This window comes from Denticeps clupeoides, chromosome 18 (genome assembly GCF_900700375.1).
Source record: "Denticeps clupeoides chromosome 18, fDenClu1.1, whole genome shotgun sequence".
Classification (NCBI taxonomy): domain Eukaryota; kingdom Metazoa; phylum Chordata; class Actinopteri; order Clupeiformes; family Denticipitidae; genus Denticeps; species Denticeps clupeoides.
This window is the reverse complement of record NC_041724.1, coordinates 15,506,321-15,529,174: the sequence shown is the minus strand read 5'-3', so window position 1 is coordinate 15,529,174 and position 22,854 is coordinate 15,506,321. Positions and strand designations below refer to the sequence as shown.

The 22,854-nt window shown below is 42.1% G+C and overlaps 1 protein-coding gene across 8 annotated transcripts in view; it reads left to right on the top strand.

The window, feature by feature from the left end:
* The window catches only part of dlg3 (discs, large homolog 3 (Drosophila)), a 64,439-nt gene that overhangs the window by 27,701 nt on the left and 13,884 nt on the right, over positions 1–22,854 (top strand). For 3 of the 8 annotated variants that reach the window (XR_003743082.1, XM_028960988.1, XM_028960987.1), the window contains 8 exons: positions 8,121–8,174; positions 8,679–8,729; positions 9,757–9,881; positions 11,546–11,715; positions 11,805–11,941; positions 13,069–13,213; positions 14,596–14,770; positions 16,389–16,571. Coding sequence is in view for 7 of the 8 variants with exons in the window: in XM_028960988.1 (XP_028816821.1) it covers positions 8,121–8,174; positions 8,679–8,729; positions 9,757–9,881; positions 11,546–11,715; positions 11,805–11,941; positions 13,069–13,213; positions 14,596–14,770; positions 16,389–16,571 (1,040 nt within the window). In the remaining variant the exon portion in view is untranslated. The remainder of the gene's footprint in view (positions 1–8,120; positions 8,175–8,678; positions 8,730–9,756; positions 9,882–11,545; positions 11,716–11,804; positions 11,942–13,068; positions 13,214–14,595; positions 14,771–16,388; positions 16,572–22,854) is intronic. The other 5 variants (XM_028960994.1, XM_028960993.1, XM_028960989.1 and 2 more) reach the window with 2 other exon arrangements.

The following is a 22,854-nucleotide window of genomic DNA, read 5'->3' as shown; positions in this document are numbered from 1 at the left end:
AGTAAATTCCCCTATTGGGTTTTCCATTCAATCCCCTTGCATTGATTCACCTTGGATTTTATAGAAATCACATATCTGGGATTCCAGTGTCCAGTCATTTCTGACTCAATTCTCTGCGCTTAATGACCATGTGAACTATGAATCTCGCAGTGGAAGGAGTCTTATGCCTTTTACACAGTGGATCACTGCTGAACTTTCTGGTCGACTTGGCCAGGACAAAACTGTACTACAGCAAATATGATTACAACCAGAGTGGTAGACAAATTACGGTCTATGTTTACCTGCACATGTGAACTAAAGTTGAGGGAAGCCTAGAAGCCTTTTTGTAAAATGTTTTTAAAATGTTTCATTTGTAAAAGTTGTCATTCAACTCTGAAAATGGTGAATATAATAATTAAAGTCAGAGGTGGTGTCACTGATAACAGGACCAGCAGCATGACAAGTGGAACGCACACAGCGGCAACAGGCTCCAGTATCATTCATCTACTGTTAAAGAACAATAGAACAAGGACAGTGTGTGGGCATTGTGCGGCATGAGTGTCGAATACTAGTGCCAGTGTAATAATAGCGCATTTATGGACGTTTGGAGATAAACCAAGAACTTCTCCAAACATCCCAGATTGTAACTTTTATTTCATTAAATTGGCCTTTTCAAAACAAAAAATTCAACATATTCAGAAAGTCAACATATTCCACATAATGTGATGTGCATTTCTCTTAAGCTGTATAGATATTTAAATGAGCAGTGGCAATGGTTACCTAGCACTACTCCCCAGGCGCCTGTCATGGTTGCCCACGGCTCACTGAGGGTGATGGTTAAAAGCAGATGACACATTTCATTGTGTGCTGTGCTGTGTTTCACAATAACATTCACTTCACAAAAAAAATAAAAAATAATTAATAGCATGTCCAATTGTCCAGGTTCAAACAACCACTTTAATGAGTAAATTTTATTCTATAAATGCCAGAGTTCTACTTTTGTTGTGTTCCTTACATTATTCTGATATTTATTTTGTTTATCTCATATTTAGCATAGCATTGTTAAATAATCTATGTGTATGAGTATTCTAGGTTCCATATGTAACATGTCTGTCTGGAATTAGTTTGGCCTCCAAGTCCATGTCAGGGAGGACACTTTGAGCTTTGATTTTTGGTTTTACAGTCTACTCAGAAACTGAAGGGCTCCTCTGTTTGGTTAAAGAGTTCTTGTACTTTGACTGCTTTGTTTCGTGGATTCAACATTAAGATTGGTGACACGTGCTGGTGTTAATGCTGAAATCCAAGTCATTTATAATTGAAACGGTAAGTTACAAAAGTTCAAAGGGACGTAGACCCTGTGGCCACTGACATCAAGACATAATTTACGTTTAGAGAAGCATACATACTTTCTGTTGCTTTTCTGGAGTTTTGGAGTGTGTAGACCACCATTGCAGGTGGGCACAAATCTAATGTTAAAAAGTAATGAAATCTTCACAAATAGACCCATACATAATTAATAAAACATTTAAAGAATATAGTTGAATATACTTCTTTCTTATTTTTTCATATTAATCTGTCCCACTGAACCCACAGACCCTTTGCAGCTGTAGACTAAACACTAGGTAAATTGTTGTGTCATGTTCCATGCCTCATCTGGAAGACGAGGGATAGAGCAAGAAATGGTTTGTTATGTGCCGTTAGTCATCACCACTTCGTGACATTGTAGCGCAGCAGGAGGAGAAGAGTAAAAAAAAGACTCGGCTTTCCATTGTGGCTTTGTTAAGCCATGCAGACATTCTCTCCTCTCCTCTTCAGGCAGTAGAGAGGAGGAAAAGCTGTTTTTATTTAGAAGCTCTTCTCTGCCTGCAAATGCACGGACGCGACTTCAGCCTCCGATGCTTGAACTCATAAAATCTTGCCAGCACACGCTGCCACCGTCATGTCAGGTCCCTGCTTGCATCGGCGTGGAGGAGAGGAGACAAGCACACACACATCCACAGCCTGCACGTTGCCATGGTGCAGTCTGAAGCAGACTCCTACATTAGCCCTGCTCCATCTAATGACGAAGAGACTGCAGTGATGATGTGCAGACTGTGTTCGACACAGACGACATCAACAAAAAAATGGCTCATGGCTTCGCAGTATCGTCCACGGAGCGGCGGTGCAATGAGCTTATTCACATGTTGCCAGAGAGCCTGTCTGTGCTTGTTTGTGTGTGTGTGTGTGTGTGTGTGTGTGAGAGAGAACATGTTATGTCCCTGGGATTTGGCGCCGTAGATTTGTTTATGTGTCTGTTTGGGGAGAGGTCTTGTGTGTGTGTGTGTTTGGGTGTGCTTTTCCTTTTAGGCTGATAGAGGGGAGGAGCCTCCTCATGATTGGCCCAGCCCACCTCGTCAACCTATCAGCTGGAGCCAATATAAGGACACCTCCAGCATGCATACAGATGGACGAGTGTGGAGATTGCAGTAGAGAGTAGTACTTTTGGCGAGTTTAGTATTTCTGTAGAAATACTCTCCTGGTCTTGTTGTTTCCGGTTGTGTCACTTCCTGTTGTATATATTCTCCTACTCGTGTCTGTAGTGTTCCTCCTATTAGTTTTTCTGTTTGTTATATATAGCACTTATTTGGTGGTTTAACACTTTCAGTTGTTTGTGTGTGTGTGTAGTCCCAGGTGTCCACTACCTCTTATTCGTGTCCACGTTCCCCTAGACAGGAACGTGGCAGGGCCCCAGCGTGACATACGGTTGTGTAACACAACGCAGCAGGCGTGGCACGCTGTGGCTGTAGATCATTATCAGTCAGTTTTGTAAAAAGCAGTGTGTATGATGCTGGATTAATATTCACCATTGAAATTCCAATTATGTAATCAGTCATATCCAGAAGGTTGCATGTGTCCACCAGGCCAGACACAAGCCGTTGTCTGAGGTAGGGGTGAGAGGAATTTTCTGATGAATGGGTCACAATTACGGCGATCAGCCACAATATTAAAACCTGCCTAAAATTTGGGTTTTTCCCACTGACAAAACAACTGTGACCCCCATCGAGACGTGGACAGTGAAGGAGTTTCAGATGTGAGGCAGGGGACATTATCCAGTGAAAGAGGTCATCTTGGTTTGAAGGGTTGAAGATGATCCCTTCACCTCTCAGTGATTTGAAAGAGGAGAGTATAAAGAGTGTTAGTAGTCAAAGCCTACTGAGGACGTATATTTCCATTTCGAAACCAAAATATTCTCTAATGTCCAGATGATTTTCTAGAAAGAAATATAAATGAACACTGGCTAATTGCTTAAGTTGCTTTTTCTTTAATATTGCGCGACGTGCGCTTTGTGATCTGCTGGCTGTGGGCTCTGGTCCCGGTGGACAAGCCGGCTGTATGGGCTGAGGCTCGCAGGCAGGAGAGAGAGTGCGAATCTGGCCTGTCTGCAGGGGGCAGATTGTCCTGGCAGTCCCTGAAGTGATACAAACGTTTTAAACAAAGGAGTTTTTTTTTTTTTTTTTATTATTATTTTCTTCCTCCTCCTCTTTTTTTGTCTCCTCCACATTTTTTTGGCAGTAAATACCCTAGCATATGGATAAACGTCCACATAAATACATTCATGAATGTGCGAGGAGAAAAGTAGTGCCATACAAGTGCTGTTGTATCACCCCCAATCATACCCCTCCCTCCCAAAGTCGTCGGGCGCTGAATTCTGCCTTCCTTTTAGTAACTCGTTGTTAGTGTAATGTTTCTGTGCGTAGGCCCGTGTAGACACCGCAGCAATCATTTCTTTTTCAATCGTTTTTCAATGTATGGGTGTATGTGCATGTTGACATTATGTTTTGTTACAATTTTGTGAATAACAGCACACATTAGCCTTTCCTCGATGGGTGAGATTAAATTTTTAAAAATGATGTCATGGTCTCTGGTCCTGAATGAACAAAACAGTTCAAATGATGAAGGCCTGATCCTTTTCTGCATGTGGTGTATGTGAGCAAGGTCACGAACTCCAGATAAAAACAGCCACCAGAAACATGTGAAGGAAACTGAGAAGCAGAAAAAAAGAAAGCCATACCGAATTCACATTTCCTCCCGACTGTATGAAAAATGGCACAGTCAAAGTGCAGAATGATATTCAGAATAGCGAATACCCTGGTGCCCTTTTCCTGGCTTGCAGCCTGCCACACAGAAGCAAGAGCCTATTACGGCTTAGCAACCAAGGGTAGCAACCAGCACAACGAAGGAAGCGGCACAGGGGAAAACGGCTGCAAATGACTCCCTTTTGTAAAAGTGTTCTGCCGTTTCCTCCTTTTGCTGTCTGACACCGAGCGTCTGGTTTTGCATGTGGTCGTTTGTTTCTCAAGGGGTAGAAGGGGTCACACCAGGACTCTAGACCAGTGGAAATATTAACACAGTCACAACTGCCAGAGCTGGACAGGTTAGGCAGGCTTCATTTTATTAAACCACAATACTGTGGCAAGGGCATCTCAGCAATCTGTAGTCATGATTTTTTTCCGCTGCTACCATTCCTGAGCACCTTAACATTAATAATATTATTCAGATATACAGGGGGTGCATGTTTACACAAGAGCAAGTTTGTAGTGCTTTTTGTGGTAGAAGGTCAGAGCAGGTGACCTCTCCAAGGCGAGTTTGTGACCCGCTGTACATATTCTCTTCTTTCGTTTTTTTTTTTTTTTTTGTCCAGACCTGCACTCTGATGCTTTGTCAGATTACTGGCGGTGAGGGCTTATTCAAGTTTGACTCTAAATCTGGAGCCTTTTATTGGATTTCCTGCTATGGTTTCCCAGCAACGGCTCAAAATTTGTCTCAGATGCCTTAGGTTGACCGTGCTAAACTTAGCACTGCACACCTTTCCGAAGTGACAGTCCTCTTGTTCTGCCCCTTGCTCTGCATGAATGAGATGTTGGGTCGAAACCATGGGAGTCTGGACAGAGGCAGGACTCCATGGGCTTTGGAGACAAACAAATTCTGTCCCGGTGGGGGTCTCAATCCCATGATTTACAAAAAGGGGATTTAATAACGACAGCACATACAGATACAGGGGAAAAAAGAACCAACGACCAGATGAGGACATGACTCAACTACAACAAGTGCACACTATCAGGAAAATTGTGGGGTTCAGCATTGGATTGCTTATATGGCATTTTGTCATCTACATAGCAGTTGATATGTCATCCTCTCACTGTTACCATGTTTCATCCCAGACTTTCCCCTGTTTATGAGCTGCTGTTCATCTTTATCCAAAGCTAACCTATGCAATACCTGAAGTATTGAATTATTGAAGTGTAAATGAAACATAATTTGTAACTGCACACACGTTTCTTATGGCTTTTTTTTTTAGATGCATTATGAATCTTGGTACTTGTTGTATATGATAAATTATAAACAATACTGGATTTTTTTTTTTAACCAAGCAGACAAATATCATTTATTGTCCCATTAAATCAGTTAGATGCACTGAGGTCTCAGATCAAACATGACAAAAATAAATCCTCTGCACCCCTGATCTGCACCAGTCAAGTGACCTTCCTCCCCGGATTGTTCCAGATCAGGGCAACTATATGAGCCGGTGGTCAAGCAGGATGTGTCGCTCAGTGCTGAGATGGGGGAGGGGTCTTCAACCAGCTAACACACAGCCTGAGAACTGGTCGCCATGGGAACCCATAGATTATTTAACAATTTCCCGCCCTATGCTTGCCAAGGTTTCCTGTAAGCCTTTGTCGGATTGTGCTCCCAATGGGGTTCAGCAGCCAAGCCCAGCTCCCCAAAAAAAAAGCATAATAATTTTGTGAATGTAAAACCACTTCCCAAATGGAGGTGGTCAGCGTTCAGTGATGCTGCAGTGATATGGCCATTCTCCAGGGCACATGCTGCAGAGCAGTGGTGGACTCCCCATTTCAAAGACATGTGACTCATCACACAAATTACATTGTAGCACAGCCCGTTCGGACATTTTCATTGCATGAGAACGCCTCTCATAGTACAGCCGGTAAGATCCCGCCTGAATGATGTTGCTTAGCAACAACTGGATCCTCGATTTTTTATTTTTTTTTGTAAAACCCGGAAGCTAAACGTTACATTTCTTTTCAGTTTATTTTCGAACCTGCCAAAAATTCATGCTAACACAGGCCTTTGGCCTGATGCCTGCAACCGCAGCACCCCAGGGCCAATATCTCACAGTATAGCACTCCCTGTCTTGTTTAATCGCCCAGTTAGCAGATTCTTAAAGTGATTAGCCTGGAAAAGTGTCTCAAGAACATTTGTCCTTCTTCCAGAATCAGGCCTCTTTATACATCTCGGGACTTTTGGAAAAAGAAACTTGAATCATCACTTCAATTTAGGCAAAGCAAATGACTCAGTGTTTTGGTGTTCACATAATGTGCGTGTGATTTTGAGCGCACATAATGTGCGCATGAATGAATGAATGTGTGGCCATGGACATGAGAGTGATGGAGCACACCGCAGCTGTCCCAGAGTGAACAGCGACAGCTGGCTGGAGAAACAGCCTTTAATGATTAGTATTTGAATTAAAAGGAAATTAAGGGATTTATGATAATCTAATTTAGTTAATTCCCCCACCGTGTCACTTAGTCTTTGCCTTCTGCCACACCTGGATACCCTCCAGGGCTTTTTAAGGCTGCGAATGAGTGTCCTTCTGAGTGGGTTCCATGTAACGTTGGGTTTCAGGTGGCCTCTTGTTTCTTTAGTTTCATTTAATAAAGAAAAGGTAGCTGTTTAGGGCTTTTTTGGTACATATGAAGGCGATACTGCTTCATTCCAGACTAAAATGGTGACCTTGCTCTGTTGAGGGTGTAGGCAGTCTGTCTATTTCATCACGACAGCATATTTTGGAGTTAATTACTATGCTGAGCAGTGCAGAGTATTGATGCTTCTTACGCAGAAAAATATTACATATGGTAACAAATCTCCGAATTTTCATTGAGTGTGTAAACCATGGACTTGCATAACTATACAGTATTTAACTCTACAATAAAGGTCCATTCAGAAACTAGTACATTTAGGTGCACATTTTGTGTAGAATGATAATGTACAGTTGTTAAGTGCAAAATTCAACAGTTTACTGGAACAAAAAAACAACAACAATGTTTATAATATTCTAAAATAATCATGAACTTTTCAATGAGAAATTTGTAATGCTTAATACACAAGTTGCGATGTAAGGATCAGATTCTCTCCGCCCGTTCAGGTTCAGCACCACAACTCAGAATAAACCACATCTCATAAAGCTCATGCAGAGTCCCAAGGAAATGCTGATGAATACTGTAACGCAGGGTGGTGGCTCAGAGATGCTGGTGTGAATTGAGGTGTGTGTGTGTGTGTGTGTGTGTGCGTCCTGTACCTGCCGCTGCAGTGAAGAGCAGGGTTGGGGTGTAAGGGAGGAAGTTGTGTGAGGAAAGGCTTTTATACAGAAATGTGACTTTTTCACCCCTTCACCCTGCACCTTGTGTGGAAGTGAGCAGAGTTCTTCTGTATCTTTTTACCTTGTGCCATGGAAATTAGTTTGAAATTAAAACCAAAGATTGATAAAATGCCCTGTGTGTTTGTGTGGGGAGGAGGGGCGCAGGTCCAGAAGAAAATGGAAATCAATATCTGATCAATGAGGACCATTCCACCGTGTGCTGCTTCCCAATGTGAAAGCCCAGGAGGGTGGGGCTGGTCTCTCCTATCCCGTCAGCATCGCCTAGTCCTGCCTGGGGAAGGAAAAAAATCTCAGGGCTATATTCAATTAATTTCTGACGAAAGGGATTATTGAAAAGGGAGAAAGAAATTTGCATTTGTGACAAAGCATTTATTTTTTATTTAATTGAATGTTTTTAAGATACGCCTTGTTTCTGTTCTTTTACATAATGCCATGTATAAATCTGATCTTTGTGAGACCAGAGCTACACATCGTTAGAGGCCCATGTTTCTCCATGCTGAGACCTTCCTTCATATTTAGTGCATTTTTATTCCGAGGTCAATAAGAAGCTTTGCGTGATGTCTCTCTCCACCTCATCCCTAACCTCCTGTTGCTGCCACGTGAAGTAACTTAACCTAGAGGGGAATACAAATAGAAAAGACATGTATATGTATGTAGCATAGATGCATTTTAATGTAATAATACATTTCTGTTTCTCTCTCAGGCCAACCCTCCCCCAATCATTGTCAACACGGACTCTCTGGATGCCGGCCCTTATGTAAGTAGTCGTTAGCTCTCCTCCGTGTGGAAGCTCCATCAGTAGATTCACCCATCATCTCAGAGAGGCAGATGTGCCAGTGATGTACACTGATCTGCAGAGCACGGCATTTGGTGCATTTGTGAAAAAAGTGGGCGGATGCTTCTTTTTTTGCACCTAGAACCATTAGTGTGATTAGTTGTCGCATGTGACACACCATAGCACAGTGCCCAGTGCACACAGTGAAATGTGGTCTATGCATTTAACCCATCACCTGAGGAAGCAGGCGCCTAGGGAGCAGGGCGTGGGGACGGTGCTTTGCTCAGTGGCACCTTGGCTAGGCCAGCATTGCCCCATTAGTCATCTTAGATAATTTTACTCTGATAATTTCACATTTGCAAAGATTAAATTTACATTATTTTAGCTGGATTACATTGCCTTGCTGCTGCTGCATCATACAGATTTCACTTTTTATGTTTTGCGATAATTAGTAAAGCAAATAACATTGTTTTTTTTCTCTGATAGGTCAATGGGAGCGATGGGATGTACAAGTATGAAGAGATAATTTTGGAGAGGGTAAAATTTATTTTATTTTTTTTATCACCCCATTCCCTGCCATCTGACAGTGTTTTCTTTTTACGAGCTTTGTCATCTTGGAAAATGGCTTCTCTGTGAGGCACGTGGGTAGATGTAGCCACTAGGTGGCAGTATGTAGTGCACTTTCAAAGGCAGAAAATCTGCAGTATTTTGCATGAAATGGCTTTTGAGTTTTACAACATAAAATGAAAGCGAGCGCATGGATTTATATGATATCACGCAGAAACAAAAAGCTTTTCTGAAAATGATAAAAAAAAGAAACAAATGCTGGTTAAAATTGCGATGGCAAGATTTTTTCCAGGAAGCCGTGTTTTAAAGTTTTAATCACCACATATATAACCCCATATACCTGAGTCTGATGCATGCAAAGGAGGTCAGCACTTCATAAAGCGATCGGAAGCCTTGGCTCCAGCCTCCCAAGAGAGGAGACGCATCTCCTGTGCTCTCAGGATAATTGCAGGGCTGCTCTGCTCTCTAAGTGGCATTTCTCTGAGCCGCGGCTTAAATAAACTATGTAAAATCACACTCTAAAAGGACTGTGGGTGTGCAGCTTTCGGTGGTGGGACCTGCTCGCTCTTTTTTCCATCTCCATGCCTCTTTCACTCCCCACTTTCTGCAGCTGCTGGGACGCTTCAGACTGCCTCTGTTCTAATATGCTGCGACTGTTGCTCATTAATAATAGACAATAAAAAAGCGAAGTATTTTCAAAGCTGTCGTGTTTGGGGTCTGTCAGAGAGGGCCCTTTTGAAATGACCCAAAGAGGTGAACATGGGGTACGTCATCAACAGAAAGAAGGAGGGAGCATTTCAGGAACTCTTTACGAAGAATGGTTTTAATGATTCAAATATACCAACGTTTGTTCTTTAGCTGAATGTAGCTCCGTATGCCTCCTTAGAAAGTCCTTAGAAAGCACTGCCATGCCTGATCTTGAGTTTGTAAGAATGGAACTAAGAATTTATTAGTGCTGTGTTGGCGTGTATTCATATATTTGACCTCTGTTTTGTAGGGCAATTCTGGGCTGGGCTTCAGCATCGCTGGAGGGATAGACAATCCACACATCCCGGATGACCCAGGGATCTTCATCACAAAAATCATTCCTGGAGGAGCGGCTGCCATGGATGGCAGACTGGGGTAAGTGTTGAACCTCATACACAGGAAGTGTGACCTCTACCTTGAATCTGTAGATAGCACAGCAAGTTGTTTCCTATGAATTATGCTTCACTGACAGGCTAAACACAGGATATTTATTACACTGGCTGTCCTTACGCTGGGCTTTTTACTGGGTTTGGAGAAGCAATAGAACAGTTTATTTAGGTCAAACTTTGTTTACTATCAGTCTATGGATCATAAAAACATTTTTTTGAAAGCTGTGCTAATAGCATGATGCATTTTCATGTTATGCTTAGTGAAATTTCAAAGTTCTATCCCAATTTAGTGCATGGGGCATGTTCACTCATGACACATCAAGAATGTATTCTGTATTTTAAAGAAAGGACTATTCTCTGGGGAGAGTGGTAGTAGCATAGTGGGCAAGATACTTGCCTAGTTTCAAACCCCTCTTACTACCATTGGGTCCCTGAGCAAGACACTTAACCCTGAGTGTCTCCAGGGGGACTGTCATTACATTTAAATTTACAGCGTTTATCATACACACTTATCCAGAGCGACAATCGGACACACTGTCTCTACCCATGTACAGCCCTCACACTACCTCCTGATTGTGCTAGATTTAAACCCACTCGTGTCAATCCAACACACACAAGTTAATCATCAATATCTGTTATAGTCGTGTCAGGGCCACATCTCCTATTCTACCAAACATAGGTGGTTTGCATTCAGACAGTGTTTCTTTTTTCTCATTGTGGACTCTGTCTGCAGGACATTCATCTCTTTCATGTTTTTGTACTGAGATCACTGTCATGTCTCCTATATTGCATCTTATTGTACAGTGTGATATGATGCATTATTTCCATGTTGGTTCAGATTTCATCCCTAAGTCCCTTTCTATGAAGCGTGGCTTTAGAGCTTCTATGCAACTGGGGCTGGTTTTTGGCAGCAAAATATGACAAAAATGTGACGTAAAATTACCTCGGTCTGATGAAAAACAGATGTCAGTTTCCCACAGCACAGTGTTCCCTAACTCAGAAAAAACATCATGGGCACCTGGGCCATAGTCAAACTTTACATTGTTATTGCAGCAGTAGTAGGAAATCATGTGGGATGTGTTTCATTGCAACATCCAGTGTTGAGCGGTAGTTTTCTGTTTTCAGAAGCAAACCTTTGGTTTGACAGTGTGTTGAAATGTGAGTCTATACCAGACAATTGTAACACACTTTTATTTATTTTGGGCTTCTATGTGTGTTTTTTGTCTACGTATTGTGTTTCCGGTCAAATGGAATGATGAACTCACTCAGGTCAGAGAGTTCAGGTCAGGTCAGCTCAGAAGATTCATCTAAAGAGGTTAACAGCAAATATTTTGAGAATCCCAGAAAACCACCTGTTCGCTATGAGTTTCCATTACCAGAGAGTTTTATATCGTGTATTTGCAGTGGTATGAGCAGTTTGACTAGGCATGTCCATGAAGCACAGCGGCATAAGACATAGCTTTCTGGGTGCTGTTGCATCTGCTCGAATGTTTTTTCCATAAAAAGTTTTGTTGTAGACATGGAAATGAGTTCTGTTGTAAATCTGCACTTGATTACTTTTGGATTGTGCACTTTCAGTCCCAGCCAAATTAGCATATTTCTGTATTTATTTACTAGAATGCATAACTACAGGTTGGTATGTATTCACAGGGTGAACGACTGTGTGCTGCGGGTGAATGATGTGGATGTGTCAGAAGTTGTGCACAGTCGGGCAGTTGAGGCTCTCAAGGAGGCAGGGCCTGTGGTCAGACTGCTTGTGCGCCGGAGACAGGCTCCGCCCGAAACCATCCTCGAGGTTAACCTGCTTAAAGGACCCAAAGGTGAGGCAACATCTCAGGTCAGACATACGTGTATAGATACAGCAGAAGATATTAGTTTGACCTGATTTTTTTATGCTTCTCATCCTCAGGGCTAGGATTCAGCATCGCTGGAGGAATCGGCAACCAGCACATCCCCGGTGATAACAGTATCTACATAACAAAGATCATTGAGGGTGGAGCTGCACAGAAGGATGGACGACTGCAGACAGGAGACAGACTGCTGGCTGTAAGACTCTTCAATATGATGTCATGCATCACAATCACATCAAAACACACATCACTGCCTGTGAAATTCTTACTATATTCCTACATGTGAACATACATATGAAACTAACCTGAACTTAACCTCACAGATCATATTCAAAGGTGTAAAAAATCATGTTCAAAGGGATAAGCTGTGTGACACCAATGCATTCTGAGCAATCTGATTTGGAGAGTTGTTAAAATCAAGGTGACTGTAGCTTCCACAGAATGCCACCAATGTCCCTGACAGTTTCACGCCTGAGAAATTTTGCTGAACTCGGTTCTCACAGCTAGCCCTGCATACGCCTTTAATACCCATAATGTATATAGTGTGTCGGGTGCTGAAGTGAGAACAGAACAGAGAGCAGATTATGTGCAAAAGTGTGCTATTACCCACATGCACTAAAACACATAGGCACTAGAACGAGATATTCTCTGCTTAATATTAGTGACCGTACCGTGCATTTACAAGATGAACAGGGGCCAGAGTGATTATTAAAAAAGACAAAAACCATTGCCATATTCAAGGAGCATGTCAGTGCTTCCAAGATAAACCAAAGTATTTGCCATTAGGCAGGATGTAAATTTGAAGGAACCAGCATTGTGCTAAATGTGGGGGTGAAAGACATAAACACGCAAACCCAGGGCAATGGAATTATGTCCCTCACTCTTTGAATGGATGCCTTCTCATTAATGATGGGCTGCCTGCTCATACTGTGCAGAGGAAACTCCACCTAACCTCCTCCCAGGTCCATTGTGTCTGTACCCCAAGCTCTACTTCTGTTTCCTGCCATTCCCGGCCTATCTGTTCTAAAACAGGAATGAGGGCCATCCTCAGGAGATCCTGCTATGACATTGCATGTACTACATCCATCTACTTGTTGAATATTCTTTATATAAAATACCTAAAAATCCACCAAATTGTGCAAATGCCCCAGCATTGTGAAAGTACACCTTTAAAATGCTCATTTATGAAGATTTCATTATAAATAAATAAAGATACAAAGGGTTTATTTAGGCATTTAGTTAAGTTGATGCGTTACTATATAGAGGCAGTTACATGTTAATCATATTATATTAATATTAAATATTACAAATATATTGCCCTAGGTCAACAACATCATCCTGCAGGATGTGCGTCATGAGGAAGCGGTGGCAGCACTGAAGAACACTTCCGACATGGTCTATCTGAAGGTGGCTAAACCAGGGCCTGTGCACCTCAACGATATGTATGCCCCACCAGACTACTCCAGCAGTACGTACCTCCTTCTGCCGGTCCTCCTCTCCACAAAATATCATCAAGCAAATATGCAATGTTTAATAATGCCCAGGAGAGTCCTTCATGAACTGGGCCAAAAAATAATAATATTCACATTTTGTAATTAGAGGCTTCTGTTTTCAGAAGCAGGTAGCACATGTTTGTATCATGCAGAGAGGTACGTTGGAGCAGCTTAAAATGTCTGTTTTGGTAAATATGTGGCTGTGATGGTACAGTTATTCCTGAAGTACAAGAATCAAGTCTATTCCCCAATGAAGACTTTTGCATATTCATTATCAGTTAAAGTTATACACTACTGACAAACTATGAAGGAAAATGGGAGATTATTTCGTTTAAAAAAATAATTGTATCAAAAATGTTTCATAATTTAGGCATTTCAAAGTTGCACATTTTTGCTGTAATGTCAGCATTTCACTCACTTGACTTTTCTGAAGCACCTTGAGTTAAATAAGGATGGTTTACAACAGTCCTGAAGGAGTTCCTGTGTTGAGAGCTTGTGACTCTAAAAGGTTGCATGAGATACTTTATTTTGCACAGCAGTAGATGTGTCCAATTTTATGACTGGAATTGTGGGTCATATGCCATAAGCTAATATCAATATAATATCTGTAAACTTCAACTTAAAATATGTTTTCGATATGATTAAGGTATTCATATATTTGTTTGCTTTGGATAGTCCTTTTATGAATATTTAATATTTTGAGACCAAAAAAATCGGTGTGCCTAGACAAAGCTATATATTGCATCACGTATCTGGTTTATAAAGAAATAAGCCTATTAGATAGGGCTGTGTAATATAGAAGTCACTATGCTGTTTGAGAACTGTTTTATGTGTATATTTGAGCAGTAAACATAGGATTTATGGTTGTATAGGAGCTGTGTCAGTCTGGTTGCTAGTTCTGTTGGCTGACGCAGTGGCAGTGCAGGACTGAGCTCCCTGTTCCCAGACTCCCACCTGCAGCCCTGCTGCCCACAGCGCTGGCACGCCGCTCAGCTCTCTCCCACCGAGTGTGTAGGCTTTCTCACATTCCACCTGCTCACGCGCGCATCACCGCGGCCTCAACAGCCAAACACACACACACACAAAATGCTAAAATTGCTCACAGCAACATTCGAAGCCACCAAGTGTCAAAATGAAGCCTCTCCAGACAGAATTTTACCTACAAGCTAAGTGTGAAATAAACAACTGCAATTTATTGCATTGAAAAGTCATGCAGACATCAGAGACTAAAGTCTTAGTTGAAGAAAGAATTTAAATGATAGATATTGCATCTCCTGTACACCACCCTTCTCCAGCACTGTGCCTTGTGTCTGACCGCAGAACTTCGTTGTAATTATCTCTTCTTTTCCCCCTACTGGTCTGGCCCTTCCCCCAGCCTTCCCCACCATGGTGGACAACCACGTCAGCCACAACTCCGGGATGGGCTACATGGGAGGCATGGAGACAAAGCCCGTCTACCAGCCACCCCAGGTCACCCCCTCCAGATATTCCCCAGTGCCACGACACATGCTGGGGGAGGACGACTTCACCAGGTAAGTGTGGCCTTCCGGCAGGTCCCACACAACCTGCTGCACTACTAATGGAAAGAAAGTATAATAAATATATCTTCTTAAATATATCTGACTGTCGCTAGAATGTGGAGATGTAACTGAAGAGTGGGCGGGGTCTGAGAGTGTTATGTCATTTTCATTTTGGAATGAATACATTCTTAATTAAACAAAAAAGATATAAAAAAAAAAACACATGACTTAACACTGAACACAAAGAAGCAGGCATTGCCTTAAAGGCACTTGTGACCATTTTTGACATAAAAAAAAAAAAAAAAATTATATAATATATATATTATATATGTAGCACTACAGGGTTAAATATAGTGCTCTATGTATACTGCCTTCATGTGTTTATAGGTCCCCTATTATGAAAATTAATTAACATTAATACAAGTTACCCTAGTCTGTCTATGGTCCTGCAGTGGCGAGAAATGGCGATATGTGTAAAAAGTGCTGTGGTCATTCTGCTTCGTCGTTCAGAGAGCGGCAGCTCAGACGGTATGATCTGGAATTTGTCCCCTTATGTCATCACAAGGGGAAAGGTTACCTCCCATTTCTCATGATTTGTCTGCCTGGAGAATTTCCCACCCCTCCCCTAAAAAAGGAACTCCATCTGTCATGGCTTCCAAACGTGTGAAGCATTACAGTTGCTCGGTAATTGGATATAAAAATTTGCAAAATGTATTTTTTTTAGTTCCGTCATGCAAGACTCTGATCAACCAGTGGGTTAATTTTATTTTTTCTGCAAAAACCAACGGCAACTTCATGCTTGTGCCAAACATTGTGGTTGGTGAATGGTGTTGATTACTTCATTTGCACGAATGCCCGCTAAGTTCTATAGGCCACTCTCCCCTGGTCCCGCCTCTCTCCTCCTCATTTGTTTTTAAAGCTACAGACACTGAAACGGCGCGTCCTGGGGAAATCTCATTGTGGGACTGGCTCAAAATGGCTGTAATTCTGCACCACAGATGAATTTTGGAAAAAGACCTTAGATACACTATTAGGGGACCAATAATATCCATATAAATAAAAAAAAATCATAATAGGGGACCTTTAAAGAAAAGTGTTTAAAAAAAAACTGTAAATCAGCACACAAAATGTCTTAAATGGTTCTCACCACTTTTGTTTGACCAGTTGCACCACTAAAATTTGAAGGGCTTGGCTGCTGGTGAAACTGAAATCGAGGTGTTCTGGCTGCTTTCTATTCTGCTTTTTTTTTTTTGCTCTGTTGCTGTTTGTCGGGAATCATTGTGAGATGAATCCCTTAAAATCCCTTGGGCTATGGCTACAGACACCCTTAACATTTCTTTGTTCCAGGGAGTTTTTAACAGCATGTAGATACTGATCAATAAAGAGTAGCTGATGCTGTTGGCTGATGTAGTCTATTTTCATAGCAGATGTGTGAGGATTTTCATCTAGGGCTGACTGTTGACCACGATTGTCAGCAGGTGTCACCTGAGTCCCATGTCCTGTAGGAGGCGCTGCCCACCGATGTGATTGTCCTATGACAGCATTCTGTGTGTGTCCCAATAACAACGATATGTCTTCTTATCAGCATCTAGACTCCTGATATGAGTCCTCTGTCCCACCCCTCTACCAGCAGGGTGGAGCCGGTTTACAGTGCCATCCATAAACCGCTGTTGGGGGAGCCCGGTCCCCCTTCCTCCTCATCCCCCTACTTCTGCAGTGGCAGCAGTAGCAGCGGGGGGCTTGGGGATGTCCTTGTCCCTGCCCCCTCCCCATCGCCCGTTGTGTGTCAAAGTCTGGTACCGTACTACAGCAGGTATTAACCCCCTGTGCCTCATACTTTGGCACATCCTTAACCTGTCCACCCCAACCACCAACGCTCAGAATTCACCACAACCCACTCCTACCCAGCCACCCCCACACACCTTCCGTGTGCTATGCGGCCTGTTCTCATCACTGAGCTTCACTGCATGACAAGCTGACAGGTTCTCTTCTCTGCCACTTTCTCTATTGGTCTAAAAGTAGAGTAGTTTCACCAATCATGGCATTCCCTTACAGTACATCACCCATTTCCTAGCTTCTGGTTGTGAAGATGTCAGTATCGACTTGTGACCATGTTGACTGAGGACCTGCGTGTGCATGTGTTCATGTTTTATAATCTAGCAATGGTAGCCAACTCCAAGTGAGCATGAACTTCCAAATAAAACACACTAAAACAATGGATGTTTTATTATGTAGCATGGTAACTGTTTAAGATTCTGCTTCTAAACTGTTAAAAAAGACTTATCAACTCATTTTCTTCTGTCTCTCAGAACAGCCTCACATGATTTTTTTTTCACTTGATCTGCAATTTCATTCTTCAAAAAAATCCTTAATACCATTGCAATGTGCAATTTTTAGAAAAGAAGCTGTGACAATCTACAGTCGTGGCCAAACATTTTGAGAATTACAAAAATACTGGTTTTCACAAAGTTTTTATTATGCCAATTTGCATATACTCAGATGAATTCCCTCTTTGACATAAAAATGAACTTAATCCCAAAAATACATTTCCACTGCATTTCAGCCCTGCCACAAAAGCCCTGCCCGAGCACAAGGCTGGAGATCATTCTGTCATGCTGATTGAGGTAGAATAGCAGACTGGATGATTTCAAAGGAGGGTGATGCTTGAAATCATTGTTCTTCTTCTGTTAACCATGGTTACCTGCAAGGAAACACGTGCAATCATCACTGTGTTGCAAAAAAAGGGCTTCACGGCAAGGATATTGCTGCTAATTCAACCATTTATCAGATCATCAAAAACTTCAAGGAGAGAGCTTCAAGTGTTGTGAAGAAGGCTTCAAGGTGCCCAAGAAAGTCCCGCAAGCAGCAGAACCGTCTTCTAAAGATGATTCTGCTGCGGGATCGGGGTGCAGCCAGTGCAGAACTTGCTCAGGAACAGCAGCAGGCAGGTATGAGTGCATCTGCACACACAGTGAGGCCAAGACTTTTGGTGAATGGGCTGGTGTTAAGAAGGGCAGCAAAGAAGACACTTCCCTCCAAGAAAAACATCAAGGACAGATTGATATTCTGCAAAATGTACAGGGATTGGACTGCTGATGACTGTGGTAAAGTAATCCTCTATGATGAAGCCCTTTCCGGTAGTTTGGGGCATCTAGAAAAATTATTGTCTGAAGAAGAAAAGGTGACGCTACCATCAGTCCTGTCTCGTGCCAGGTATGTGGTAGTAGCCTAGCAGGTAACACGCTTGCCTATGAACCAGAGGAACCAGGTTCAAGTCCCGCTTACTACCATTGTGTCCCTGAGCAAGACACTTAACCCTAAGTTGCTCCAGGGAGACTGTCCTTGTCACTACTGATTGTAAGTCGCTCTAATAAATGCTGTAAATGTAAATGTGACAACAGTAAAGAATCCTGAGACCTTTCATGTGTGGGGCTGCTTCTCATCCAAGGGAGTGGGCTCACTCAAAATTTGCTTAAACAGCCAAAAAATCCTCGACAGCAACTTCTTCCAACCATCCAAGAACAGTTTGGTGAATAACGATGCCTTTTCCAGCATGATGGACCGCCGTGCCACTGGGCCGTAACCAAGTGGCTCTGGGAACAACACATCGACATTTTGGGTTCATGGTCAGGAAACTCCCCGGACCTTAATCCAATTGAGAACTTGAGATCAGTCCTCAAGAGCGGGTGGATGAACAAAAACCCACAAATTCTGACTAACGGATTTGGCCCAGGAGTTGATTGAGAACATGCCAGGGCAAATTGCTGAGGTCTTGAAAAGGGCTAAGACTGCAAATATTGACTCTTTGTATAAACTTGATGTAATTGTCAATGAAAGCCTTTGAAACTGATAAAATGCTTGTAATTTTACTTCAGTAAACCAGAAACAACTGACAAAAAGATCTAAAAACAATGAAGCAGCAAACTTTGTGAAAACCAGTATTTGTGTCCTTCTCATTTGTGTCATTTTGGCCATGACTGTACTGTATCATGGTGATGCCATCACAATAATCCCTTCAAAAGCTTGCAAAACCCTGGACAGACTGGAATCTTTACAGCATTTACCAGACGCCTTTATCCAGAGTGACTTACAATCAGTAGTTACAGGGACAGTCCCCCCTGGAGAAATTTAGGGTTAAGTGTCTTGCTCAGGGACACAATGGAAGTAAGTGGGATTTGAACCTGGGTCTTCTGGTGTTACCCTCTAAGCTACTACCACCCTGGTCTTCTGGTTCATAGGTGAGTGTCTAACCCACTAGTGCTGCGACCACCCTTCTTATCTGTTGTATATATTAACTTTTTCCATAGTGGGCACCAGCTAAATGTTTGTGTGGACATCTGATACGCACACAGACAAACATTACTGTTGGCATATGCAGTCTTGGGCATCCAGTTTGTGGCTGTATGAAGATCCTGATGCCTGGAGTCCAGTGTTTAGTGGGTTTTAATGAGACACTGTTGTCTCTTTAGGAGTTGCACTGGACGTTTTTCACGCTGAGTGGAAAGAGTGACAAATTGATGGAGAGGATTTAGAAAACTCCTGTTACCGCCATAAATTGGGCCTGCAGAAGATGGTGGCAGGATGTAATTTGCACCTGGTGGAGATGGAGATGAACAATAACCATTGCTTCTGGATATTATGGGTAATTCACTGCTGTTCCTCTTCCTGTAAATGTTGAAGAAATGGGTGATTATTGGTCGAACGTCAGTGTGACCTTATTTCTCTTAGTGTGTGTCTATAGTGTGCTATTAGCCTGTGTTTGAGATTGTTCATGATGTACGTGGCACTAGCTCTGCCCACCGGGCTGTCAGTCTGCATTGTTGCAGTAAGTCTGTGGCTACACTGGAGCAACAAGCTGCAGCAGAAGCTGTCAGCCACACAAATACGTAAATCTTTATCTCTGTTTCACACACAGACAAATAAACACTCATTTAAATTTACACCATTTATCAGACGGCCATATCCAGAGCGACTTACAATCAGTAGTTACAGGGACAGTCCCCCTGGAGCAACTTAGGGTTAAGTGTCTTGCTCAGGAACACAAAGTAAGTGGGATTTGAACCTGGGTCTTCTGGTTCATAGGCGACTACTACCACACCAAACACTCCTCTCTCACAGACTTCTGTTGCTATATTAAGTAGGGAGCTAGAAAGATCATACATACCTATCAAATGAATTACCATTACATAACTTAAATACTAATAGCAAGTATATGTATACATTTTGTCCCATTTGGACCCTTCATAATGTGCATAGGTAGGTACGTAGGTGTTTGTCTGGCATTGCTATCCTTGTGGGCAATCTGAGTCCCAGCAACAACGAAAGTACACACACACACACACACACACAGGAATGTTTCCTGCTGCTGGAATAAAGTAAATATAAACAGAGAGACCTGCTCTGACCATAAATGTATTGTGAAATGAAGGCCCTATTGTGCACCCAGCTCCCATTCTTGCAGCTGTCAGGAGTCATCTGCATACTGGGCAAAGTAGGCTGTGCTGCTACACACACACACACACACACACACACACACACATGGACGCATGCCCATGTCCTAAAACAAAACAGAGCACAGAAACACACAAAATACTTTTGTGAAACCTATCGACAGAACCTCCAGATGATACAGGATTCCTAGTAATGCTGTCCAAAAAAATTGATTCTCAGATACTAATCAATAATAAAATTTAGTATCGATTTTGATATCAATTTGCACGGGTATTGTCATTTAAATTCCAGTTTTGCATCTGCTGGTTCACGGAAATCACCGGCAGACTTCAACAATTTTCCACAGGCATTGCAGCGGGCAGCACTCATCCCGGCTACCTAGAGGACCCAATGTTTACATGAGAGACACTTTAAACATGCCAGCAGGCGAGAGAAACTCCAGCATTAATTCTGTAGTACCAAGCTTGCTGGAAAATGAGCACTGTCTGGAAGTATTTTGGAAAGCAACCAGATGAACGGAGAAAACCTAAAAAGATGTGGACAAGCCCAAAGTTGTCACTATCAAAGCGAGCAGCATGACAAACTTAACAAAGCATTTACAACATCATCAATTATACTCTGAGTTTCGAGAAGTAAAATTGTTGTTCAAAAGTAATCTTACTATTGTAATTGCCACTGTCAAACAAAAACTGTTGAAGTAAGTTAACTACAAGAATGGCTGAGTCTTCGTTTTTTATAGTCTTAATTATATAGGCACATATATTTTTCATTTCTGCGACAAGCGAGGGGTGCTTTTTTTAGTTTGGCTCAAAAGCATATACATTTATTTCACTTCTTTGTTCATTTTTAAAATGTATTTATTTGTGTGTGTGTGTGTGTGTGTGTGTGTGTGTGTGTATTGTATGTATGTATATATAGGGTTCTGGTTTTATTAAAAAAAAAATCTTTATTTATTAAAAAGTTCCTGTTAGTTTTTTTCCACCTGTAGTTTCAAGTATAAAGCTCCATCCTTAGTATCGATATTGAGCTTGAAATAAAAAATAAATCTAAATATCTAAATGATCTGCCAAAAGGGTCAGTCCATTTCACTTGTTTTAAAACTTTCTAAAAGCGCATTCTTTGTTGTATACATTTACACCTAGTAATGTCAGATGCTCTGGCTTGCGAAGATTATTTTTTTTGCGGTGTAGACTCTTTGGAAGTTGCACCAGTGACTTGTTCTGCTTTTAATGACCTTTTTTTTCAGTCAAGTCATGATCTGGGTCCATATTCTTAAATAATTCCCAGATCAGAGGACTGTTTGCTCTGTTCTGCCCACCTCTGAAGTGAATAATTAACTGCACGGAGAGACATTTTACTCAGCTCAGAGTGACAACACTCCTGGTCATGAAAACACTGTAATGATTACAGATGGCATATTAAGTATATTAAGTTCACATGAAGTGTGGTCTCTGCTTCAGCAGTGTAAGAGCTCGCCACTCATGATGCATGCTCAGTTGAATACAACTGCAGCCGATGCTGAAACCCAGTTGCTAGGTTTCATCAGCCACCTGAATTTAAACTGTTAATCATTTATCGCGCGCGGGTTATTCTTAGCAGCTCTGAGAGGCCTGAAATATCTTGAACCGTCTGTTGGCTCCGAGTCAAATCAGGAATGAGCTTCTTCCGGAAAGAGATGCCCGCAGAATCATCAAGAAGTTTATGAAAGACAGTTGAGGTGTGTCTGTGTGGGTTTTTAATGTCTTGGTTCAGTTGCTCCTGCTAGAGGTCATGTTTTCCATTGAGAATGATGGTCTCTGTGTATGTTTGTGTGTGTTTTTATGGGAGTGGACATCTGCAATTACAGTGAGGAGGCAAGGGACAGGAAATGGTGGGGGCACCAAACCCAGTGGCAATATGGGAAATTAGTGCCACGATCCCAGATGCTGACAAATGTTGAGAAAATTGTATATATTATTTTAATTACATTCATTCTTACCAATGAGTTAAAAGGATAAAGTGAGAAAGAATGAGGGTGAGATGGTTTTTTTTACCAGAGTAAAACCTTTGCTGAACACTAACAGTTTACATTCCCGGACACCTGGCCGAACAGACGAGACCAGAGGGGAGGAGGGCAACGTCACTGTCTTCATAACGTTTGGAATTCACTCCCCTCTCAGAACTGACAAACCAACCACTCCTGTTTTCAGGACCTCTTCGTCCAGCATGGTCCTCCAGGCTTCTCCATTCCTCAGCCTGCGACATGATTCCGTTTGCTCTTTGTTGAACTTTTCTCAGTAGCGCTGGGATATTTGAATCGGGGACTGTTGCGCTGGGCTGATCCGCAGTGGGGAGGGGGTGGCAGGGGAGCGGCAGAGATAAGAGCAACAGAAGCAGCTTCAGTAAGGAAGAACCTTGAGCACTATCACATCACTTTACATGCCACAGTGAGCAGCCATGTAATACCAGTGCTTTCCAAAGTAGGGAGTGCAAAAATGCTGTACCAATGCTGTTAGGGTCGATTCACATGAAGTGTCTTAAAATGTTGCATTCGTGACATAGTCATCATACACCAAAATAAATACAACAAGTACAAATGATAGAAAATTCAATAAAACATAATATAAATCTTTTTGACCTATACACACAAAAAAAATGGGGCCAGA